This window comes from Theropithecus gelada, chromosome X (assembly GCF_003255815.1).
Source record: "Theropithecus gelada isolate Dixy chromosome X, Tgel_1.0, whole genome shotgun sequence".
NCBI classification, from domain to species: Eukaryota; Metazoa; Chordata; class Mammalia; order Primates; family Cercopithecidae; genus Theropithecus; species Theropithecus gelada.
Window position 1 is genome coordinate 56,917,885 of NC_037689.1, and position 27,064 is coordinate 56,944,948.

The following is a 27,064-nucleotide window of genomic DNA, read 5'->3' on the forward strand; positions in this document are numbered from 1 at the left end:
TAAGTTTTCAGTAGCTACTATTTTTCAGATTAAACAAAGATTCCTTTGCTTTATTTTTAATTGATAAAACTTTATAAAAATCTTGATCAATTCTTAAATTTATCAAATGCTTTTTCTGTATTTATCGAGATGATACTAAACATTTTTTCTTCTATGATTTCTGTTAACATAGAAATTCCATTGATGGGTTTTCAATATTAAACTAATATTAAACCAATATTGCATTTTTAAACGGTGCTCAGAAAGAACTTCCCAACTCCAAGATGACAGTTTTCAGAGGCAGACTATACATTTTTGCAGTATCTGCATTGTTTCTTCTTCTTCACTTCCTCCTTCTCCTCCTTTTCTACCACTGCTGTTTTTATAGTGTTTGATTCCTCTAGATTTGTTTGATGTAAAGAGTGAGGAAGGAAATAAGCTTGTTGTTCCAACCCATTTATTCATTAATGTATCTTTTCCCCATTATTTGACATGAAACTTTTATAATATGGTGAATTCCTATATACACATAGCTCTATCATTGGACTATGGTTTGTATAGTTCTTCATTGTAACATGTGGTTGCATTAATACATCTTCATATCAGTGCTCTTATCAAGGAAGTGAGGGAATACCTATTGAGTGGGCAATCATTACCTATGCATCTTTGGTAGGCAGTTTCTTACTATCACCCTTCTTCCTTTGAAACTGAAATAAATTATAGCCTGTAAGTAATAAGGAAACAGAAATTCAGTCTCATCACATAGGTATGTTTTCCTTTGATAGTTTATTAAGTTAATTTAGCTTAATTTCTTAAATAACATATAATTTGTCTGTTGTCAATTTTAGTGGATTCAAGAAAGGGAAAAAATCTCCAAATTAATGTAAAATGAAATAAAATGTAAAATGATATTAAAAATATTAGGAATGTTTTGTTTATCTTATGGAGATTTGAGATTTCATATAGGAAATTGATTTTTTCCTGAGTGATGATATCATAGGGAAATTTTCTTTTTAGGGGATGATTATTTTAATGCAACTCATTGTAGTTGTTGATTGAACACTGTTATCATTAACATGCCACTTAAGAATCCATTTGAAGTAAATTGATAGCGTTTATCTATCTTTTAACATGGGAAACTCATGTTACCAAAGCTAGTGTTAGCTAGTGTTATTACCTTTATATATATAAAGCTAATATATATATATATACTCTCTATAAACAGATATATATATATATATATAAACACACACAAGGATATGTATACACACATATATATACACAAGGATATATATATACCCTTGTATTCTCTATAACACATATCTGCTTATAGAGAGTATAAGGAATAATATAATTGAATTGTTGACAGGTGGTGCCTAGGCTGATAATGGTGGATGAATGATTTCACTCTATTTTACCTGAAAACAGAATAAAGAAAAATAAAAGTCTCTGTGAATTTTTATATAATATTATTTTGAAATTATATTATGTTATGCAATTTTAATTGACAAAAATCCTAAACTCAGACCATATTAGGTACTTCATTATTATGATTTTCAATTAATGGACAAAGATGAAAGGTTCAAAAATAGCACTAGTATCCCTTTTGGAGGTTTTGTCGTGTGTCTTCATTATGATTATTAACATTTATTTTAGGTTCAGGGGTACATGTGCAGGTTTGTCATATAGGTAAGTTGTGTGTCATAGGGGTTTGGTGTACAGATTATTTCATTACTCAGGTAATAAACATAGTACCCAATAGGTCATTTTTCAATATTTCCTCTCCTCCCACCTTCCACCCTCCACCCTCAAGTAGGCCCTAGTGCCTGTTGTTCCCTTCTTTGTATCCATGTGTCCTCAACCTTTAGCTTATAACTGAGAACATGTGGTATTTGGTTTCCTGTTCTTGCACTAGTTATATATATATATCATGTATTATATATATTATATATAAAATATATATAATATATATAAAATACATTTATATATAATACATAATACATGTGTATATATATATAATACAGTTATTTATATATATATATATAAAATACATTTAGGTTGATTCCATGTCTTTGTTATTGTAAATAGTGCTGCAATGAACATACACATGCATGTGTCTTTACGGTAGAACAGTTTATATTCTTTTGGGTATATACCCAAAAAGGAATTACTAGATCAAATGGTACTTCTGTTTTATGTTCTTTGAAAAATTGCCAACTGTTTCCAAAATGGTTGGGTTGATTTACCTTCCTGCCAGCATTATATTGGTGTTCTTTTTCTCCACAACCTCACCAGCATCTGTTATTTTTTGACTTTTTCCTAATAGCCATTCTGACTGATGTGAGATGGTATCTCATGGTGGTCATGATTTGCATCTCTGATGCAAATGATGATTAATGATGTTAAGCATTTTTTTCATATGCTTGTTGGCCAAATATATGTCTTCTTTAAAACAGTGTCTGTTCATGTACTTTGCCTACTTTTTGAAAGTTTTTATTATGTGCTGTTGAAAAAAAAAATTAACAACTTTTTTTTTTCAAAGAATGTAATCTAAGCATATACAGTTAATTCATTCAATATTTTTAACAATATTTAAGAAGTAGTAAATATTGAAAACACCAACAGAAACCAAAACATTCATAATATATTTAGGTTTCTTCCATGGAGATCACAATTTTATGTGAATTACATTCAATTGTTCATCTTAGGAATAAGTCATTTTCTGTTACCAGCTGAAAGGAATGATTATTCCCCAGGCACTTCCAATCTTTGTAGCTAGTCATAAAAGATCTCCATTACTTTGATGCTTCAAAATCAGCAAAGTCTTCCCACTTATGTTTAGGGATTGAGTAGTGCTTGCTAAAGTAAAAGAACAGACTCTTGTGCAGTCAGTGTTTCTGTCTCTCGTATGCCTTCCTTTAAAAACTTTAAAGTAATTTAAACTTGTAAGTATGTGACAAAAATTCAAAATCTAAACATTTTTTTTTTTTTTTTGAGACTGAGTCTCGCTCTGTCGCCCAGGCTGGAGTGCAGTGGCCGGATCTCAGCTCACTGCAAGCTCCGCCTCCCGGGTTTACGCCATTCTCCGGCCTCAGCCTCCCGAGTAGCTGGGACTACGTTTTTAAAATTAAAAATGAAGTCTTACTTCTTGATCCCAGGCTTTCTTTTAAAAAGTAACATTGTTGATACATTTTTTTTTAACAAATCCTACACTATGTATCTTTTATTAATTTTTGGTAAACTTTTTATTGAAATGTGAAATACATAAGGAAAGGTGCACAGATGTAGAGTGTATATCTCGATGGATTGTCACAATGTGAGTACACTTGTGCTACTTGTGCATAAATATCTCCCACTGCACTTATGCCTTTAAAGAGCCTAGAGAAAAATATTTTATAGTTCCTTACCAATGCTTCAAAACTTAACCCCCTCTAGCTGGCCACCCCAGAAATCTTGGTCTTTTGAACATAAGAATTAACTCCCCACATGGCAACCTTCTTCTATTTCTGCAATTTTTGCCAGACCATGTACCAACATATAGAGTTTAGAAGGCCAATAGATGGAAATTTTCTCTTCTCTCCTAACTTCAGAATCAATTGAGAGAGATGCACATACACATACAGACACACAGAGTATAAACTGTATTATTGGGTAAAAGCTCTATTGCAGCATAGCTTAGATTTGTTGCAACAACAGAAGTGGACAACTCCAGGAAAGATGAATAAGACAACAATGCTTGGATATATAATCATTGACTTTAATAATACACCACCCCTAAGTTGGATTAGACTCCATACATCGAAGCTATCTCATTTCAGGGATGGAACTTATCTGATAAACTTACTGCATAATGAGAAGCAGTTCAGAGTAACCTCTATGAGGCCAGGCATAAAAAGAGGCCAAAGAGGTGCCCGGTAATTTGAGCATGCTCAAGTATCCAGTTTGTGTATAAAGTAAGTCACCTCTTCCACATACTCCATACCTTGCCCCAGCCCCAGGACAGACATGGGGAGAGGATGCAGAGGAACTTGAAATGTTCTTCCCATGATTTTATCTTCCTGGAGACTAGAGTAGAAATTCCCTTTTTGTGTGTGGAAATAAGGAGTGGAGAAAAAGTTAAAATGAAATAATATGCTAGCAATTTAATTTCTTCTAATTCATAATTAAAATAGCTATCATGACCCCAAAAAGAAAAGAAAAGTCTCATTAAAACATCAAGAAGTAAGACTGGCAGCTGAACTAGTTTCAGAATATGGGAAGAATTTCATTTAGGTAAAATACAAGAAAACTTAAATGAGAACCCCAGTTCTTTGTGACTGCAACAAATGTTTGCCATGTAAGCAATGTTAGGGGCACTATAGCATTTTAATACAGGCAAGGTTCATTTTATTGCATTTTTATTTATTATGCTTTCCAGATATTGTGACTTTTACAAATTGAAGGTGTGTGGCAATCCTACCTATATTTAGCAATTACAGCGACATTACTATTTCAACAGTATGAGCTCACTTCGTGTCTCTGTCACATTTTTCTAATTCTCACAATATTTTAAACTTTTAATTATTATTATATCTGATATGGTGATCTGTGATCAGTGATATTTTATATGCTTATTGTAATTGTTTTGAGGTGCTATAAACTGTGCTTATATAAGACAGTAAACTGAATTGGTAAATATTGTGTGTTCTGACCACTTCACTGATTGGCTGTTCCCCCATCTGTCTCCCTCTCCTTGGGCATCTCTATTCAATGAGACACAACAGTACTGAAATTAGGACAATTAATAATCCTCCACTGGCTTCTAACTGTTCAAGCAAAAGGAACAATTACATGTACCTCACTTTAAATCAAAAACTAGAAATGATTAAGCCTAATGAGAAAGGCATGTCAAAAGCGAAAACAGACTGAAAGCCAGGCCTCGTGTGCCAAACAGTTAGCCAAGCTGTGGATGCAAAGGAAAAGTTGTTCAAGGAAATTAAAAATGCTACTCCAGTAAACACACAAATAATTTTTAAAAGTGAAACAAACTTAATGCTGATGTGGAGAAAGTTTGGGTGGTCAGGATAGATCAAACCAGTCACAATATTCCCTTAATCCAAAGCCTAGTCCAGAGAAAGGCCCTCCCTATCATCAATTCTGTGAAGGCTTAGAGAGGTGACATAGCTGTAGAAGAAAAGATTGAAGCCAGCAGAAGTTGGTTCACGAGGTTTATGGAAAGAAATTGCCTCTATAACAAAAAAAGTGCAAGGTGAAGCAGCAAGTGCTGATATAGAAGCTCCAGCAAGTTATACAGAAAACCAAGCTAAGATCTAAGCTAATGAAAGTGGCTACACTAAACAACAAAATGTTGATGTAGATGAAACAGCCGTCTATTGGAAAAAGATGCCATCTAGGGCTGTCATATTTAGAGAGGAGTCAATGCCTGACTTCAAAGCTTCAAAGGACAGACTGACTCTCTTGTTAGGGACTAATGAAGCTGGTAATTTTAAGTTGAAGCCAGTGCTCATTCACCATTCTGAAAAACCTAGGGTTCCTAAGATTTATGCTGAGGGAGGCAGCAAAATGGTCAACTAGATGCAGCCAGAAAGACCATCTGCTACCAAAGCACCAGGACATCAGGAAGACCAGCGCACTCCTAGCAGATCTTCAGAAGGAAGGCATTGAGAGTAGATGGAGGGGAGATGTGGATGCTGGACTGAAGGAGAAGGAAGCTGGTAACTCCGAATGGGGCTCCCCTACACCAGGACTCACTCCTAGTCCCCAGTGACTCCTGAGGAAGGGGTGTGTTGAACAGGAAAGGTGCAACCTGCTCTCGTCATGTGCCTAAGGAATCCTGGCAGAAGGAGACCTCACGACCACAAAGGACACTTGAGGCGGCAGGGATTGCTGCTTAGAAAAGTGGTAGGGACAGAACTTTAGCCAGTGCAGAGCCCAGAGGGTGTGGTGCAAAGCATCTGTAGTGGACGACCTCCAAGGACACTCATTTCCTGAACTTGACTTGCTCTTATAGGACACTTTAGTCCTAGGGGAATTGTCAGACCTGAACTCTGTAAGGAGGTCTTGCCCATGAGACGGACCAGTCTGACCTGAGCACCCTTCAGTCAGCTTGCCTCTGCCAAGGCCCCAGCCTGGCTGTACCAGATTGCAGTGCATCCTCGGCTCCCCCTGGGGACCTGCATCGTAGCTCCTGCACTGGCAGATGACACCTGACAGAGAGCTCCAGCTGAGAGGCCCCTGCTGACACACACCAGCCCATCTATGCCTTCCCCGAACTGCAGCCTCCCCTGTGCCACTTTGCTTGCACAAACTCACCCACTGCCACCCCCCACATTGCTTTGCTGTTTCATGTGTGCATGGGTAGACCTTGCCTCCCCTTCCCTGCCACGACAAGTGTGCACGTGCACCCTATTTCACTGCTGCCGGCATAAGTGCACCACCCCACCCCACCCCCTACAGCACAGCCACTGCTATCAGAGGATTGGCAGGAACAGAGTCCATCAGGCTCATCCCAACCAGCATCCCGTTCCTGTATTGACACTGCCACTGGTGCAAAATTAACTACAGAAAACAGTGAACCTGTCCCCACCCTGACTGGCAGTGGACACCACTGCCCAAATGAAAATGTACAGAGGGCACACATAGTGCCCAGCAGTGCTCCACCCTTGTGCTAACACCACCACAGGTACAAACAAATACACAGTTGCCAGCAGAGCCCACAGCACAACCCAAGCTATGCTGCTGATACAGGAGCTAGAAAGAAATTATTCAGGCAGATAGTGAGGGTAAGAGAGTCTTTGGCAAGGTTTCCTTTTAATAAAAAGAAGCCCCCAAATCATTTCTTTTCTAACAAAAAGCAGCCTGAAGTATCAAGCTTCAAGTATAGATAAGCAAGCCAAAAGCTTGCAGAGGTAAATGCTGGCCACTGTGCCAATAGAAAAAAAAAAAAAAAAAATACCTGGAAGCCAGGTATATTCAACACGGAGGTTCCCTCTTCCCTTTTCTTTGTCAACCATCTGTGCAGTAAAGAGGCAGGCAGCATGACACCAGCCATGTAGAGAAACCATTTGCATAATAAAATATTAGGGTGGGGCGGCCAGCTTCTTTGCACACTATGTAAATGGTACACCTGGTCCAACCAATCTTTCAAGTCCTATGTAAATCAGATACCGCCTCTTCAAGCTCATCTATGAAATCCCATGCATTTCACCACAGAACTGGAAGCCCCACTCAAGAGTCCCTCTCTCTCTGCAGGAGAGAGCTGTTCTCTTTTCTCTTTTCTTTCGCCTGTTAAACCTCCGCTCCTAAGCTCACTTGTTGTGTGTCCACGTCCTCAGTGTCCTTGGTGTGAGATGACAAACCTCAGGTATTTACCCCAGACAGCAATGCTGCCTCACTGCCACCACTGCTGCTGTGACCACCAGCATAGAGGCAGGCACCCCAAAACCCACTAGCACCATGCTGCCTCACCACACTGCTGCTGCTGCTGCTGGCACATATGAATGAGCATGAATCTCACTGCCACTGCCCGACAAAGTGCTTTGACTGGCACCACCCAATGAAGCACTCAGCGCCTTCATTGCAGCAGGCCCCTAACATCAAGAAGCCAGAGAACAAAGCTGGGACTCAGTAACATTTCCTCAGAGTTAGAGCACACAATCCAGAAACCTGAGCTGAGTCTCGCCACCTAAAATCTTACAGAAACAAAACCAGTCGACTGAACCCACCTTATCCCACAATCCAATCCCCAAGGTCATCAAATAGCCTAAAACAAATAAAAAACACCCAAAGAACAGTAACTTTAAAGACTTGAGAGAACATCAGCCCACAAAAATTAGAAGAAACCAGTGCAAGAACTCTGACAACTCAAAAATCTAGATGGTCTTATTTCCACCAATCAACCACACTACTTGTCCAGCAAGCATTCTTAAATGAGTTGAAATGGCTGAAATGACAGAAACAGAATTCCGAATATGGATAGAAATAATCAAGATTCAGGAGAATGCTGAAATCCAATCAAAGGAAGCTGGGAATCACAATAGAACAATACAGGAGCATACAGACAAAATAGCTAGTACAGAAAAAATGTAACTGACTGATAGAGCTTAAAAACACACTATAAAAATTGCGTAATGGAATTGCAAGTATTAACAGCAGAATAGACCAAGCTGGGGAATCTCAGAGCTTGAAGACAGGCTTATTGAAACAAGATAGACAACAATAAAGAAAAAAAAATGAAAAGGAACAAACAAAACCTAAGAGAAATACAGGATTACGTAAAAAGACCAAATGTAGGACACAATTTCCTCTCTGAAAGAGATGGAGAGAATGGAAGCAATTTGGAAATCATATTTCAGGATATCATCCATGAGAACATCCTCAACCTAGCTAAAGAGACCAACATTCAAATACAGGAAACGCACAGAACCCCACAAGATACTTCAGAAGAAGGCCATACCCAAGACAAATAATAATCAGATTCTCCAAGGTTGAAATGAAAAAAAAAAAAATGTTGGCTGGAGGCAGTGGCTCATGCCTGTAATCCCAGCACTTTGGGAGGCTGAGGCAGGTGGATCGCAAGGTCAGGAGATCGAGACCAGCCTGGCCAACCTAGTGAAACCCTGTCTCTACTAAAACTACAAAAATTACCCAGGAATGGTGGCACACGCCTGTAGTCCCAGCTACTTGGGAGGCCGAGGCAGGAGAATCACTGGAACCCGGGAGACGGAGGTTGTGGTGAGCTGAGATTGCACCACTGCACTCCAGCCTGGGCAACAGAGTGAGACTCTGTCTCAAAAAAAAAAAAAAAAAAAAGGGAAAAAATGTTAAAAGCAGCTAGAGAGAAAGAACAGGTCACCTACAAAGGGAACCTCATCATATCAATGGCAGAACTCTTAGGAGAAACCCTTCATGTTAGGGGGCCTATATTAAACATATCAAAAGAAAAAAATTCCAACCAAGAATTTCCTATCTGGCCAAACTAAGCTTCACAAGCAAAGCAAAATAAGAGCCTTTTCAGAGAAACAAATGCTGAAGAAATTTGTTTCCATGAGACTTGCCAAACAAGAGCTCCTGAAATAAGCAGTGAATATAAAAAGGAAAGACTGTTACTGCATTAGTCCATTCCCACACTGCTAATAAAGACATACCCGAGGCTAGGCAATTTATAAAAGAAAGAAGTTTCACTGACTCACAGTTCAGCATGGCTGGGGAGGCGTCAGGAAACTTACAATCATTGCAGAAGGGGAAGCAAACACGTCCTTTTCCACAGGATGGCAGGAAGGAGAAGTGCAGAGTGAAAGGGGGCAAAGACCCTTATAAAACCATCAGATCTCATGAGAACTCACTCACTATCACAAGAACAGGATGGGGGAATATTCCCATGATCTAATCACCTCCCATCAGGTCCCTTCCCCAACACGTGGGGATTACAATTCAGATTACATTTAAAAATGAGATTTGGAGTGGGGAACGCAGAGTCAGACCATATCAGTTAGCATCCACTAGAAAAACACATACACAGACAAATGACACTATAAAGTGACCGCACAAACAAGACTGCATAATAACTGGCTAACATCCTGATGACAGAATCAAATCCACACATAACAATACTAACCTTGAATGCAAATGGGTTGAATGCATTCAATTAAATTAAATCCAATTAAAAAGCCCAGAGTTACAAGCTGGATAAAGAAGAAAGACCCCGTGGAACGCGGTCTTCAAGAGACTCATCTCTCACAGACTCAAAATAAAGGGATGGAAAAAATCTACCAAACAGATGGAAAACACAACAAAGCAGAGGTTGCAGCCCTAATTTTAGAAAAAAAAAAAAATAGATTTAAACTGACAAAGATGATAAAAGAGAAAGAAGGACATGAAATGAAGAGAAAGAAGGACATGAATTGAAAGGTTTGATTCAACAAGAAGTCCTAACTACCTTAAATATATATGCAACCAACACAGGAATACCCAGATTCATAAAGCAAGTTCTTAGAGACCTACAAAGAGATTTAGTCTACCACACAATAATAGTTGGAGATTTCAACACTCTACTGACGGCATTAGACAGAACACTGAGGCAGAAAATTAACCAAGGTATTCAGGACCTGAACTCAACCCTGGAACAAGTGGACATGATAGACATCTACAGAACTCTCCATTCCAATCCAATATACTACACATTCTTTTTATTGGCACATGGCACATGGTCTAAAATCAACCACATGATCTGACATAAAACAATCCTGATCAAATGCAAAAGAACCACAATCATACCAACCGCTCTTTCATGCCACAGCACAATTATAATAGAAATCAAGACTGAGAAAGTGCTTAAAACCATACACTTAAATATAAATTAATAAACCTGCTACCAAATGACTTTGGAGTAAATAATGAAAATAAAGCAGACATTAATAAGTTTTTTGAAACTAATGAGAACAAAATACAACATACCCGAATCTCTGGGACACAGTTAAGGCAGTGTTAAGAGGAAATTTATAGTATTAAATGCCCACATGAAAAAGTTAGAAAGATATCCATTTATCAACCTAACATCACACCTAAAAGAAGTAGACAAGAAAGAGCAAGTCAAACTCAAAGCTAGCAATAGACAAGAAATAACCAAAATCAGCTGACCTGAAAGAGATCGAGACATGAAAAGCTATTTATGGCATCAACACATCCAGGGGGCTTTTTTTTTTTTGGAAAATTAATAAGATAGATTTCTAGGTAGACAAATATAGAGAAAAAAGGAGAGGACCCAAAAAACACAATTAAAAATGAGAACGGAGATGTTACCATTGGTCCCACAGAAATACAAAAAAAAAAAAAAAAAAAATAGAGACTACTGTGAACACTTCTATGCACTCACGCTCAAAAAACTAGAAGATATCTGGATGAATTCCTGGACACATACACCCTCCCAAGACTGAACCAAAAAGAAATTGAATTCTTACACGAACCAATAATGAGTTGTGAAATTGAATCAGTAATAAATAGCCCAATAACCAAAAAAAGCCCAGGACCAGAGTGATTCACAGTTAAAGTCTACTAGATGTACTAAAAAGAGTTGGTACCATTTCCATACAAACTATTCTGAAAAACTGAAGAGGGACTCCTCCCCAGCTCATTCTATGAGGCCAGCATCATCCTGATACCAAAACCTGGACACAACAACAAAAGAAAACTTTAGGCCAATATCCTTGATGAACACTGATGCAAAAATCCTGAACCAAATGCTAGCAAACCGAATTCAGCAGCACGTCAAAAAGCTCATTCACCATGATAAAGTTGGATTTATTACCGGGATGCAAGATTGGTTTAAGATACAAAAATCAACAAATGTGATTCATAAGCAGAACTAATGACAAAAACCTCATGATTATCTCAATAGATGCAGAAAAGACTTTCAATAAAATTCAATACCCCTTTATGTTAAAAACTCTTTTTTTTTTTTTTTTGAGACGGAGTCTCGCTCTGTCGCCCGGGCTGGAGTGCAGTGGCCGGATCTCAGCTCACTGCAAGCTCCGCCTCCCGGGTTTAGGCCATTCTCCTGCCTCAGCCTCCCAAGTAACTGGGACTACAGGCGCCCGCCATCTCGCCCGGCTAGTTTTTTGTATTTTTTAGTAGAGACGGGGTTTCACCGTGTTCGCCAGGATGGTCTCGATCTTCTGACCTCGTGATCCACCCGTCTCGGCCTCCCAAAGTGCTGGGATTACAGGCTTGAGCCACCGCGCCCGGCCAAAAACTCTTAATAAACTAGGTATTGAAGCAACATACCTCAAAATAATAAGAGCAATCTATAACAAACCCACAGCCAACATCATGCTGAATAGTCAAAAGCTGGATGCATTTTCCTTGAAAATTGACACAAGGCAAGGATCCCCTCTCTCACCACTCCAATTCAACATAATATTGGAAATTCTGGCCAGAGCATTAAGACTCAAGTACTTACTTCGATATCCTAGAGAAATGAATCATTAATCCAATCAAAATGCGGGAAATCTCCATACTTATTTATTCATACTTCTGAGAAGACAATATCATGTCTTCTGGCTCGGCTCAGAGTTATCTGGTTTCTCAGGTTCTCCACACAGAAGGTAAACTTAGCGAGAGCTAATAAAAGCAAAACAATTACAAAGTTGATTGGATCAAAGTGAACGTGATTGGTTTCTGTAAAAGGCTGGCAGGTGCTGCGTGTGAATAGGAGAGGCAGCAAAGTATCAAGTAATGTGAGTCTGCTGGAGCACAAAAATGGTGTCCTGAGTTAAAGTGAAGTAAAGTTTGTAGAGCAGTCAGACACACAAAAATGTCAAAACCGGGACTACTTAGGCTCCATTAAACCAATGCACTTCATCACATTGATTTTCATTGTTTCTTCTCATTCCCTTGTTTACTTATTCATTATATGCTGCTCTACTCAGAGCATTTTGACTTGCTTGAGCATTTCTTTATTAGCTTGTTGGTGTTGGTTTTGCTTGTCAGCTACACTATTCATTTCTGGAGTAACACTTCATACTAAGGCAGTTGGTGCTTGTTGATTGAACAGGCCAGTTGTAATTTCTCTGCACTCTCTAGTGATGTCAGTTTTCTTCAACCTAAGAAGGACTATTTGCACAAGTAAGTTGTTTTCACTCCTAGTTGTTTTTAAATGCCAGTCAGGTACTCACCAAACTTTGTATCTTCTTTACTCTTCTATCATGACATCATTATCCTGTAGGCCCACCAGTTATGCACATATTATCTAGGTGAATTATTTTGTCCACTGGCTCTACTATCTGAGTTTTACATTCTGATATAGTACTTGCTGAAATTTAATTTTCTTCAAATTTGGTAACTTTGGATAATACCATTACTACTGTGGTTTTTGAACTCTTTGAAAGTCTTTGGGGCCTATAAAAGGCACAGGGCTTTAGAAAAGTATTTCTCACATATTGGTGTGTATAATTTAAAGACCATGTGAAATGTAGATTACTGGCTCCACTTTGAAAAAAATTATGATTTACTATATACGGGGTGAGAAGGGTCACAAGTATGCATTTTAAAGAAGCTACAGCTTTCTCTCTTGTATGATTAATAGTGATTTGTTGATAATTCCTCAGGATGCAATACATAGTTTAAAATGGAAGCCTTCTATTTTATAATAATTTTAGATTTATGCAACAGTTGCAAACATTGTACAGAGCATTTTCATGCACATTTCACTCAGCTTCCCCTAAAATTAATATCTGACATTTTACATGCATTTAAACTAAAAAATTAACATTGACGTATTACTATGAACTAAACTTCAGACTATATTCAGATTTATAGATTTTTACACTCATGTCATTTTTCAGTACCAGGATCCAACCCAGCCTACCACATTGAATTTAGTTGTCATGTCTCTTTAATCTAAAGTCTATGACTGGTTCTCAGCCTTTACTTGTTTCCCATGCCCTTTATGGTTTTGAGGAATACTCGAGAATTTTGTAAAATGTCCCTGGACTTGGGTTTGTTAGATGTTTTCTCCTCATTAGACTAGGATTCTGGAATTTAGGGAAGAATATTACACAGGTGAAGTGTCTTTCTCATCACATCCTATCAGAGGAGTGCATGATACCAATGTGACTTCTCACTGCTGATATTAGCATTGATCACTTGGTTAAGGAGAAGACGGCCAGGCTTCTCCACTAAAAGGTCACTATTTTTCCCTTTCCATGTTCTATTTTTTAGAATCCAATCCCTTTCCATATTCTGTTTTTTAGAATACACTCTGGGGAGGGCATTTAAATTTCACCTCCTAGAGGGAGGAGTATCTATGTACATTTTTTGAAATTCTTTGTAAGAAAGATTTTTACCTTTCTTCTCATTTATTTATATGTACAACTATATCAGTATGGACTCATGGATATTTTATTTTATACTGTGTTATAATTTTTAAATTTTAATTCATTTTGTTGCTTAAATTGTTTTAACTTTGGCCATTGAGTGCTCTTTCAGTTTGGCTCCTGATCTGCTTTCATTCTTTTGTTTTCTGAGTGCTTCTGTATTTTCTGTCATTACATAATACTCCAGATTCATCTTGTGTTTTCACTGCCCCAGGCCTAGAATTACTCATTTCTCCAAGGATATCTCTGTTTTTTGTTTTGTTTTGTTTTGTTTTGCTTTTGTTATTTTGGAGAATGGTATTCAGAAACCAAGATCTGGACACTGGAGGTACTTGTTGCTACTTGGGTGTCATTTTTTTCTAGTTTCTCAGCAGACAGAGCTATAAAATATATGCATGTATACTAACCAATATGTACACAAGTCTATAATTATTTCTTTAGTTATTAATCTCTGTACATGTTAAACCATTCTATATTATAAACTTTTTTGTGTTCTTTGTTTTCTTATTGTTAAGTTTTAAAATTTAGTTATGTATTCTGGATATGTGTCTTTTGTATAATATTCTACTTTGAAAAGTGAAAAAAATAAAGTGGCTGTAAGGTACAAAAACTGTTTTAACGAACAGTCACATGAAAATTTTTGAAGATGTCCAGTTGATCTTTAGGAGCTTCAATGTGTGTGTTTTCTGTGGGATTATTTAGAAAATAGAAGTTTTATTCAAACCTTCACCCGTTTTAGATAAGTGAGTACTCATATGAGCTTGCTAGTTAGAGTATTGTTACAGAGAATTGAAGCATTGGCTCTTGAATTTAACATACAGTCCATGGAATTTTTCTAAGTAAGAAAGTTAAAAATAAATCCATATCAAATTTGGTCTTACCAACTTCACATTATGAAATCTACTAAATATCTTGAGACTTTAACATAGATTCTTATAATCGATAAATGAAAATATTTGTGATATATACATGTATGATGTTTGTTTCTCCTTTATTTAGACACTGAATGTAGCATATTTTTATTCAAATTGTAGTAATACTATATAAAATAACAATATTTTACTGGATGCTTTTTCTGTTCCAGACACTATACAAAATCATGTTATATAGATTATCTTGATTTACACATAAGCCATTTATTTGCTTTAATGGGAAACCTAAGAGAAATATCTATTGTGTCTGTTTTGCAGAGGAGGAGTCACAGGCAAGAGAGGCATTAATCATGCCTCATTTACAAGGAGGAACTAGGGTATACCTGCTAGTAATGGTAGAAAACATTGTTCAGCTGCACCTGATGAGGGAAGTAAGAAATCTTCTTTTCAAAAATGAGTAAGAATGTACAGAAAAAATTATTATGTGATGAGAAAATAATATGCATAAGGAATAATGCAGGCTGAATTTGTCTATAATTAAAATTTTTTATAAAAGTGCTTTTTCATAGGTATTGTTTTAAGCACTATAAGAGAGATAAAAATTTAACTGATATTATTCAAAGGAAAATAAAAAATTACGACTGGACTTGAGGGTATAAAGATACTCAGATTGGAAAGGAAGACGGGAAACTGTCGCGTGTGTGTGTGTGTTTGATGGAGTCTCGCTCTATCGCCAGGCTGGAGCGCGGTGGCGCCATCTCAGCTCACTGCAACCTTCGCTTGCTGGGTTCAAGCGATTCTACTGCCTCAGCCTCCCTAGCAGCTGGGACTACAGACACGTGCCACCAGGCCCAGCTAATTTTTGTATTTTTAGTAAAAACCGGGTTTCACCATGTTGGTCAGGCTGGTCTGGAGTTCCTCACCTTGAGATCCGCCTGCCTTGGCCTCCCAAAGTGCTGGAATGACAGGCATGAGCCACCACGCCTGGCCTGAAACTATCTTTATTCACAGATGACATCATCATATATATATAGAAAATTCAGTGAAATCTACAAAATGCTACTGAACATAATAAGTGAGTTTACCAAGGTTGTATGATACAAGATGGATATACAAAACTCAATATTTATATATGCTGACAACAAAAAAATTGGAAATTGCAATTAAAAAACAATACTACATATATTTGTATGAAAAACAATAGGAAAAATCTGTAGAGAAAAAGATTCGAAAGACACATACACTAAAAATGAAAAATCACATAAAGAAATGGAAAGATGTACCTTCCTCAGTGGTCAGAACATTTCCTATTGGTAATATGCCAAGTATCCTCAATTTGATCTATAGATTCAACAGAATCCTAATCAAAATCCAAACAGGACTTTTTTTGAAGACATAGACAAACCGATTTTAAAATTTCTATAGAAACTCAGCGGACCTAGAAGAACCAACTTTGTAAAAGAACAGTGTTAAATAATTAGTACAGCCTAATTTCTAGATTTATTATAAAGCTAAAGTAACGAACAGAGTGTGAAATTTGTGTGAGAGAAAAATCAATGGAAGAGAAAAGAGTGCCCAGATATTGACCTTCAAAAAATATAGACAACTGATATTCTACCCTTTTCCAAATGTAATTCAGTGGAGAAAAGATTGTCTTTACAAAAATAGTTCTGAAATTATTAGATATAGGTAAGCAATAGGTACATTTTTAAAATAAAAACTTGGATCTATATCTTGTGCTGTTTACAAAAATTATAACACTTAAATGACAAAAAAATCTTTGTGACCTTTGGATAGACCAAGTTTTGCATAGATACATCAAAAGAAGCACAATCCCTAAAAGAACAAATTGATACATTGGACTTCATCAAATTAAAAAACTTCTCTTTGACACAGACAATGAAAGAGCAAAACCAAGGGTGAAGTGAAAAAAATTGCAAATCATATATCTGATAACCTATTTACATCTAGAACACAGCAAGTATTCTCAAAACTAAATATGATATCCAGCAACACAATTTAAAAATGGGAAAAAAATCCACAGAAACTTCAACCAAGGAGAGATAAGGATGGCAAATAAGCATATATAGAGATGTTCAATACCAGTAGTCATTAGGAAACGCAAATGAAACCCAGAATGAGATTCCACTACACACCTGTTAGAATCCGGGCTGCGTAGGTGGCGTCAGCGCTGCCCCGCCTCCAGGAAGGAACCTGGGCTGCGAGTGGCTGGCGGTCTCCTAGAGACTAGAGCGGCAGGGATCAGGAGCCGCGGAAACTGGAGAGGTGGCACCCCAGCGAGGGCCACCATGGGGGACCAGAGGCGGCTGGACCGGCCGAGGCCCCCGGGCATGGACTCCAAGTCCTCGTCCTGTGACAAACAGCCTTCCAAGTGCTTCGCGAAGCGCAAGCACAGGCGCCTGAGGTTCCCGCCTATGGACCCTCGGAACCGGGTATTTGTGACGGAGGGCGTGGACGACTTCCGCTATGGCTGTCGGTCTCCCGAAGGTACGCTCGTTTGTCGCCGTGACGAGTTTTTACTCCCCAAAATATCTCTCAGAAGTCCCCAAGCTGACCCCAAGGGCAAGAAAAAAAAGCTGCGCAAGAAAGCGGCCCTAATTTCCGAGCTCTCACCAGCCCAGCCAACAACGAAGGCGTTCGTAGAGGGAGTGGAAGCCCAGCTGACGGCCAAGCCTCCCTTGGCCGTGAACTCCAGTCTGGGAGAAGATATGCCTCCAGATCTACTACGTGTGCTGAAACCGCTGGATCCTGAGAGGAAGCTGGAGGACACATGCGCTTGTAAGGGCCAGGAGAAGACAACCGAGGTACCCACCGAGCCTGGTAAATACCCCTGTGGGGAATTCTGCCCGCGGCCTCCCGAGACTCCGGTGTCCCATCTCCGCCTGGAGCTACCCAAGACCCCGGTGTCCAGTCTCCGCCCAGAGCCTCCCAAGACTCGGGTGTCCAGTCTCCGCCCAGAGCCTCCCAAGACTGGAGCGTCCCATCTCCGCCCAGAACCTCCCAAGACTCGGGTGTCCAGTCTCCGCCCAGAGCCTCCCAAGACTGGAGCGTCCCATCTCCGCCCAGAACCTCCCAAGACTCGGGTGTCCAGTCTCCGCCCGGAGCCTCCCAAGACTGGAGCGTCCCATCTCCGCCCGGAGCCTCCTAAGACTCGCGTACCTCCTCTCCGCCCGGAGCCTCCCGAGAATGGAGCGTCTCATCTCCACCCAGAGCCTCCCAAGACTCCGGTGTCAGGTCTCTGCCCGGAGCCTCCCAAGACTGGAGCGTCTCATCTCCGCCCAGAGCCTCCCAAGACTCCGGTGTCCAGTCTCCGCCCAGAGCCTCCTAAGACTGGAGTGTCCCATCTCTGCCCGGAGCCTCCTGAGACTGCAGTGTCTCATCTCTGCCCGCTGCCTCCCGAGACTCCGGTGTCCAGTCTCCGCCCGGAGCCTCCTGAGACTGGAGGGTCCCATCTCCGCCCAGAGCCTCCCAAGACTCAGGTGTCTAGTCTCCGCCCAGAGCCTCCCGAGACTGGAGCGTCTAATCTCTGCCCGGAGCCTCCCAACACTCCCCGGGTGTCCAGTCTCCTACGACAGTTGCTGAAACTGGACTCTGACAGGAAGTTGGAAGATGCACAGGCTCGTTGTGAGGGCCGAGAGACGACAACCGAGGAACTCACCAAGCCTAGTAAATACTTTTTTTGGGAATCCTGCCCGCGGCCTTTCGAGAGTCGTATGCCCCATCTCCGCCTAGTGCTTCCCAAGACTCGTCGAATGTCCAGTCTCTGCCTAGAGCCTCGCAAGACTCGTCGAGCATCCAGTCTCTGCCCGGAGCCTACCAAGACCGGAGTGTCCCATCTAAAAGAACTGTTTCAGGAAGATACACCAAGCACAATGGAGTGCATTTCTGACTCTCTTGAACGTAGATTCACATCGAGAAAACTCCGTGACTTCAAGTGGGCAGGAGACCTGGGAATTGATGCAGAATCCATCAGCAGTCTGTTTGACTTTACCCCTGAGTGCCGAGCAACCTGTCAAGACGAAAACATCGAGAAGGCAAACGAGCGTTCCTCAGAGCTGAAGTACAGCATGGAGCTAGATGACATGGATGAGATCGACTTCTCTCAGATAAAAGAATGGGACAGGAGACTCCAGGCGGCACCAAATTCTTACAGTGTACAAGGTGTGAAGATGAGGTATGGGCCATGGTACTTCAAGCCTAAGTTGGGGAAAAAGGTAAGAAGTGATAAACCTTTGATTGACCCCAAACTCGTACTTAAAAAGCCTGATGAACCCGACATTCTTGACGGTCTTTATGGACCAATTGCCTTTAAGGATTTCATTCTAAGCAAGGGCTACAGAATGCCTGGCATCCTTGAAAGACTGTTTGCCAAGAAGGGATGGACTTATGACTCTGTTAAGACTCCTATGCAACGTGCAATGCAAGTTTACAAGTACAAAGAGGACGTCACAGATGCATCGAAAGAAGATTAGATGGTTTGCAATTTACTACTTAATTGGGTATTTCTTGCTCTCATTTTAAACATCAGTCGGAATTTATGATGACTGGCCCTGTGAATGTACAACTTTGGCAACATCTGTGAATTCAATACCTAATGTTTATAAATATTACTTGATGACCTGCTTTGGCTTCATTATTTCATATATTTTATCAATTATGTGATTAATATTCACATATACTTTTTTCATATTGTTAAAGCACTGTGAATATTACATCATCATTTCAATTATTTGTAAAAATACATACAACCAGAAACAAAAGCAGAATTAATATTAGAAAGAGAAATGGGGTCGGGTGCGTTGACTCACACTTGTAATCCGTCCCCACTTTGGGAGGCCCAGGTGGGTGGATCGCTTGAGCCCAGGAGTTCAAGAGCAGCCTGGGCAACATGGTGAAACCTGGTCTCTACAAAGTGCAAAAATTAGCCAGGCATGGTGGCGTGCACGTGTAGTCCCAGCTACCTGGGGGGCTGAGGTGGGAGGATTGCTTCATGCCACTGCACTGCAGTCTGGGTGACAGAGCAAGACCCTGTCTCAAAAAAAAAAAAAAAAAAATGTGCTGAGTAAAGTAATAATTATATAACTCTTCTTATATGAAAATTCTAATGAAATAATTATGACAATTATTTTGTTATAAAAATTGGAGTCTATAGCCAAAATAACGTTAACACTTTTTAACAGTAAAATTATTATCCTCCCCTTTAGGATTCCATCAAACCCTCAAAACAAGTTTGAAAACTATGTATCAAAATCATAGGTGAAACTTGAGCTATGCCATTTTATCATCTCTCTCAATTGAATGTATGTAACTATTCACCAGGTTCATAAACATTCACTACAAAAGACTATTACCAAATGCTATAAACAGGTGCAGAATAGGAGGCAGCTTCAACTGAGAAGTATCATGCCTTATGGCTCAGAGTTATCTGGTTTCTGAGGTTGTCCACGAAGCCTTGGGCTTCATGCAGGAGCATCCAATGTTCAGTTCCTTTCAGCAAGAGACAGACCTACTTTTCTACATTTGGTTATGTGATCTCGCACTTCACGGAGGATGTATCCTCATCTACACAATGGACACCATATCATCAAACTCAAATTCTGGTGAGACTTAAAGGATTACTTATTGGAGTGCCTAATGCCTCAAGCATCACAGAATTGATACTCAACATATATTTGTGGAAGAGGAGGAGGGAGTAGGAAAGGAAGAAAGGTACTAAAAATATCACAACAGAAAGACACTATTAAAAAAAAACTTTTTGATGATGTTTATCTGGTGATAGCTGTCACCTATATCACACACAATCTTAGTTGTTCCTTAAGATGAAACTGTGGTGCTTGCTTTGGCTGCACATATACTAAATTTAAGATGAAAAATTGTAATTGAAAAATAAGAGCCACTGGTTAGGGCTTCTATTGCTTATTGGCAATGACTACTTCCAGTGAAATAAACTTTCCTCAGAGAAATTACGTGGGTTTCTCCACGCTGTAATTACACACATTGGTATTACTTGTCACACAGATATAAACAGAAACAATATTTCATCTATTTAGATTTTTAACACCAGTTGGTCTTCTCAAAATATCCTGGCTTCAAATCCATAGGTTTTAGAAAGAGAGAGAATTCAAGAGAGCTTGATATATAATTGTGTCTAAAGCTATGAATGGTATATTCCATAAATACTGTAGTAATCGATTGTATTACAGCATCACATAGGTTTCATAAAAGCTTTGGATAATTTGTCTGTAGGAACATGTGATTTAACGAAGATGAAGGGAATTATTTTTCATTTCTGAGAGTCTGCATGAATGAGCAAGGCCTTTGGAGCTAGGCAAAAATGAGTTCATATCCCAGTGCTGCCATGTTCTTATCCTGTAGCTTTAGGCAGAGGCAGAACAGATGGAGGGAAAACATAGAGGCTGGGCTGGAGGGGGAGGAAGCTAGGAACCCTTCCTGGGGCTACTGTGCACTGGAATGTGTTCCTGGCCCCCAGTGACTCCTACAGAGGGGGTGAGTTTAACAGGCAAGGATGAACCCACTCTCACTGTGGGCCTTGGGAACCTCAGCAGGAGAAGACCCTAGACCACCATGGACACTTGAGTTGGCAGGGAAAGCTACTTAGAGAAGTGGTAGGGGCAGAACTCCAGCTGGGGACAGAGCGCAGAGGGTGTCCTGTGGGAGCAACTGTAGTGGAGCACTGTCAGAGATGTGCATCCCCCTAGGCTAGATTTGTTCTCATAGGAGACTTTAGCTCTAAGGGAACTTTCAAACCTGAACTCTGCAGGGCAGTCTTACCCATGAGACAGGACCGGTCCAACCTGAGCACCTCTGGCATCTTTCAGGGCCCCAGCCTGGCCACAGCTGCTTGCAATACAGCTGCCAGGTGCCCCCTGGGGCCCACATCACAGATGGTGCATCACGCCTGACTGGCAGAGTGTTCCAGCAGAGTGGCCTTTGCAGACACACAACAGGTCGTTCACAAACATGGCCACCTTCCACATCGCTATGCCAGTGTGTGTATGCCCAAGCAGATCTATCCTTCCCTTCTCCACCAGCACACTGGTACTGGTATACCTGCGCCCTGCCTTGCCACTGCTGCTGCCGTGAGTGCACCCCCTCACCATCCCCACCCTACCACACCACTTCAGAACATCGGCAGGCATAGAGCCCCCGAGCCCCACCCCTGCCAGCACCCTGCCCCTGAGCCTCGGTCACCAGAGCAAAACTAGACATAGAAAACAGTGGACTAGCCCGCAGCCTTGAGCAGACTGCTGCCAGCTTAAACATGCACAGAGGGCACACACAGTCCTGAACCCACAAATGCCCCACCTCCATGCTAAAACCACCACCTCCAGGGATATGCACACAGTCTCAGTGGGGGCTCCTCACCACCACCAAACCATACTGCCACCACTGCTGCTGCGAATACCCACATTGAGGCTAAGCACCCCAGCAACACATGATAACCCTGCTGTATCAAATGGATAAGTGTGCACCCTGCAATGCTGCTGCAGCAGCTACTGCTGGTACATGGGAACAAGGACAGATCCCACTGTCACTGCCCTGTGAAGTGATTTGGCTGGCATCATACACTAGAGTGTTGTGATCAGTGGTCTGGTAGCACCTCAGCCCCTCCAGTACAACAGGTTTCTAACCTGGAGGAGCCAGAGATCAAAGCTGGGGCCCGATACCAGTCTACCAGAGTTACAGCATGCAATCCAGGCAGGAGTTCTGAGCTGAGCCTTGACCCCCGAAAATCTTCCAGTCATGTAGCCGGTTGACTGAATCCACCTTATATCACAATTAAAGGTCATCAAATAGTATGAAAGTAAAAAAATAGCCCATTCACAGCACAGAAACTTCAAAGATTTAAGAAACATTAGCCCACAAAGATGAGAAGGAACCTGCACAATAACTCTGACAATTCAAAAAGCCGGTGTTTTCTTTTCTCCAAATTACTACACTGGTACTCCAGCAAGGGTTTTAAATTGGACTGAGATTTCAGAAGTGACAGAAAAAGAATTCAGAATATGGATAAGAATGATCATTGAGATTCAGGAGAACATTGCAACCCAATTCAAGGATGAAATAATTAATATAAAATGACACATGAGCAGAGAGACAAAATAGCCAGTATAGAAAAGAATGAATCACACCTCACGGAGCCAAAAAACATTCTACAAAAATTTCATAATGCAATCACAAGTATTAAAAGCAGAATAAACCAAGCTGATAAAAGGATCTCAGAGCTTGAAGACTGGCTTTCCAAAATAATACAATCAGACAAGAATAAAGAAAAAAGAATAAAAAGGAACGGGCAAAACTTCAAAGAAATATGGAATTATGTAAAGAGACCAGATTTATTACTTATTGGTATCACTGAAAGAGATGGAGAGAATGGAAGCAACCAAAAAAGACAAAGAAGGGCATTACATAGTGGTAAAGGGTTCAATTTAACAAGAAGACCTTACTATCCTAAATATATATTCATGCAACACAGAAGAACTCAGATTTATAACATGGTATCTTAGAGAGCTTCAAAGACACTTAGAATCCCACAAAATAATAGTGGGAGACTTTAACACCCCACTGACACTATTAGACAGATCATCAAGGCAGAAAATTAACAAACACATGAAGGACCTGAACACAACACTGGACCAAATGCTCATCTGCACATGGCATGTACTCTAAAATCAACCACACAATCGGACATAAAACAATCTCAATAAATGCAAAAGAACTGAACTCATACCAACCACTCTCCCAGACAATGAGGCAATAAAAATAAAATTCAAGATTTTTTTTTCAATGTGCAAACCATGCAATCACATTGAAATTAAGCCTGTTGTGGAATAACTTTGGGTAAATAATGAAGTTAAGGTAGATATCAAGAAGTTATTTGAAATGAATGAGAGCAAAGATACAACATACTAGTATCAGGAGAAACCCCACCCCCGATATTCAATGTGGGTTCTTTTCTACTTCCCTAAGCACTGGCTGGTCTGAGAAAAAAAGGGAAAGAGTACAAAAGAGAAATTTTAAAGCTGGGTGTCAGGGGGAGACATCAGTCAGCAGGTTCCATGATGCTCCCTGAGCCATAAAACCAGTAAGTTTTTATTAGCGATTTTCAAAGGGGGAGGGAGTGTGCGAATAGGTTGTGGGTCACAGAGATCACATGCTTCACAAGGTAATAAAGTATCACAAAGCAAATGGAGGCAGCACGAGATCACAGGACCACAGGACAGGGCAAACTTAAAATTGCTAATGAAGTTTCAGGCATGCATTGTCATTGATAACATCTTATCAGGAGACAGGGTTTGAGAGCAGACAACCGGTCTGACCAAAATTTATTAGGTGGGAATTTCCTCGTCCTAATAAGCCTGGGAGTGCTACAGAAGAGCGGGGCTTATTTCATCCCTTTGCCTTTGACAGTAAAAGACAGCTACCCCCAAAGCAGCCATTTCAGAGGCCTACCCTCAGGGGTGCATTCTCTTTCTCAGAGATGTTCCTTGCTGAGAAAAAGAATTCAGCGATATTTTTCCTATTTGCTTTTGAAAGAAGAGAAATATGGCTCTGTTCCACCCAGCTCACTGGCAGTCAGAGTTTAAAGTTATCTCCCTTGTTCCCTGAACATTGATGTTCTCCTGTTTTTTTTCAAGGTGCTCAAATTTCATATTGTTCAAACACACATGCTCTACAAACAATTTGTGCAGTTAATGCAATCATCACAGGGTCCTGAGGCGACACACATCCTCCTCAGCTTATGAAGATGATGGGATTAAGAGATTAAAGTAAAGACAGGCATAGGAAATCACAAGGGTATTGATTGGGGAAGGGATAAGTGTCCATGAAATCTTCCTAATTTATGTTCAGAGATTGTGGTAAAGACAGGCATAAGAAATTATAAAAGTGTTAATTTGGGGAACTAATAAATGTCCATGAAATCTTCGCAATTTATGTTCTTCTGCCATGGCTTCAGCCGGTCCCTCCGTTTGGGGTCCCTGACTTCCCACAAAATACTAGAATTTCTGGAATACAGCTAAGGCAGTGTTAAGAGAGAAACTTATAGTACTAAATGCCAACATAAAAACTAAGAAAGATGTCAAGTTAATGACCTAACATCACAACTAAAAGAAATAGAGAACCAAGAGCAAATCAATGCAAAGCTATTGGAGACAAGAAATAGCCAAAATTGGAGTTGAACTGAAGGAGATTGAGACATGAAAAATGATTCAAAAGATCCATGAAGCCAGGATCTGGGTATTTGGAAAAAAATTAATTAATGATATAGATAGACTGCTAGCTAAACTAATAAAGAAAGAAAGAGAGAAGATCCAAATAAACAAAGTCAAAAATGGCAAAGAGGATGCTACCACTTACTCTACAGAAATACAAATAACCATCAGAGACAATTATGAACAGCTCTGTGCACACAAACTAGAAAATCTAAAATAAATGGATAAATTCCTGGACACATACATCCTCCCAAGACTGAACCAGGAAGAAATAGAATCCCTGAGCAGATCAATAATGACTTCTGTAATTGAGACCTAATAAATAGCCTACCAACAACAACAGCAACAAAAAAGCCCAGTACAAGATGGATTAACAGCTGAATTCTATCAGATTTACAAAGAAGAGCTGGTACCATTCCTACTGAAACTATTCCAAAAAACTGAAAAGGAGAGACTCCTCCCTAACTCATTGTTTGAGGCTAGCATCATCCTGATACCAAAACCTGGCAAAGTTATAACAACAATAACAACAACAACAAAAACTTCAGGAAAATATTCTTGATGAACATTAAAGCAAAAATCCTCAATGAAATACTTGCAAACCAAATCCAGCAGCACATCAAAAAGCTGATCCACCACAGTCAAGTAAGCTTCATCCCTGGGATGAAAGGTTGGTTCAACATAGGCAAATCAATAAATGTTGTTCATCACATGAAGAGAACTAAGTACAAAAACCACATGATTATTTCAATGGATGCAGAAAAGGCTTTTGATAAAATTCAACATAACTTCATGTTAAAATCTCTCAATAAACTAGGTATTGAGAGAATATATTGCAAAATAATATGAGCCATATGTGACAAACTCACTGTCAACATCATACTGAATGTGCAAAAGCTGAGAGCATTCCCCTTAAAAAACAGGCACAAGACAAGGATGCCTTCTCACTACCCCTATTCAATATAGTATTGGAAGTTTTGTCCAGGGCAATTAGGCAAGAGAAAGAAACATAGCGTATTCAAATAGGAAGAGAGGAAGTCAAACTATCCCTGTCTGGAGACATGATTCTATATCTAGATAACCCCATAGTCTCAACCCAAAAGTTCCTTCAGCTGGCAAACACCTTCAGCAAATTTTCAGGATTCGAAATCAATGTACAAAAATCACTAGCAATCCTATACACCCTTAATAGCCAAGCCAAGAGCTAAATGAGTAACACAATCTCATTCACAATCGCCACAAAAGGAAAAAAAACACCTAGAAATACAGCTAACCAAGGAGGTGAAAGATCTCCATAATGAGAGTTACAAAACTCCACTCAAAGAAATCAGAGATAACACAAACAAATGGGAAAACATTCCATGCTCATGGAAAGGAGGAATCAATATTGTTAAAATCGCCATACTACCAATATACAGATTTAATGCTATTCCTATCAAATCACCATACAAAGTAATATACAGAATCAATGCTATTCCTATCAAATTACCAATGACATTCTTCTCAGAAACAGATAAAGCTATTTTAAAATTCATATGGAACCAAAAAAAGAGCCTGAATTGCCAAGGCAATCCTAAGCCAAAGGAACAAAGTTGCAGGCATCACGTTACTCATGAAATTATACTACCGGGATACAGTAACTAAAACAGCATAGTAGTGGTACAAACACAGACACATATACCAGTGGAACATAATAAAGAGACCAGAAATAAGACCACGCACCTACAACCATCTGATCTTCAATAAAGCTGACAAAAAGAGGTAATGGGGAAAGGACTTCCTATTCAGTAAATGGTGCTAGGATAACTGACTAGCCATATACAGAAGATCGAAACTGGACCCCTTCCTTACACCATATGCAAAAATAAACTCAAAATGGGTGAAAGACCTAGGGAGTACCATGGTTTAAATGGTAAGACTTAAATGTAAAACACAAAACTATAAAATCCCTATATGACACTCCTAGGGATTACCAGGGTTTATGCCAGGGACATAAACCTTGGCAAAAATTTCATGAGGAAGACACCAGAAACAATTACACCAAAAACAGAAATTGACAAATGGTATCTAATTAAAATAAAATGCT

At 39.8% G+C, this 27,064-nt stretch overlaps 1 protein-coding gene across 2 annotated transcripts; it reads left to right on the plus strand.

Moving 5' to 3' along the window:
* The first annotated feature begins 17,031 nt into the window (after positions 1 to 17,031).
* FAM47B (family with sequence similarity 47 member B) lies at positions 17,032 to 19,363 on the plus strand. Of its 2 annotated transcripts, XM_025373324.1 has the most exons (2): positions 17,032 to 17,898; positions 18,145 to 19,363. In XM_025373324.1, exons 1-2 carry the CDS (start codon positions 17,032 to 17,034, stop codon positions 19,213 to 19,215), a joined length of 1,938 nt encoding a protein of 645 aa, XP_025229109.1. In that variant the 3' UTR covers positions 19,216 to 19,363. The 2 variants fall into 2 exon arrangements, with proteins under 2 accessions (XP_025229109.1, XP_025229108.1); XM_025373323.1 differs by having other exon boundaries at positions 17,032 to 19,363.
* Positions 19,364 to 27,064: the final 7,701 nt, after the last annotated feature.

What these genes read in the sequence shown, in the direction of transcription:
- FAM47B (XM_025373323.1), top strand. Translation starts at nt 17,032, where the DNA reads ATGGGGGACCAGAGGCGGCTGGACCGGCCGAGGCCCCCGGGCATGGAC.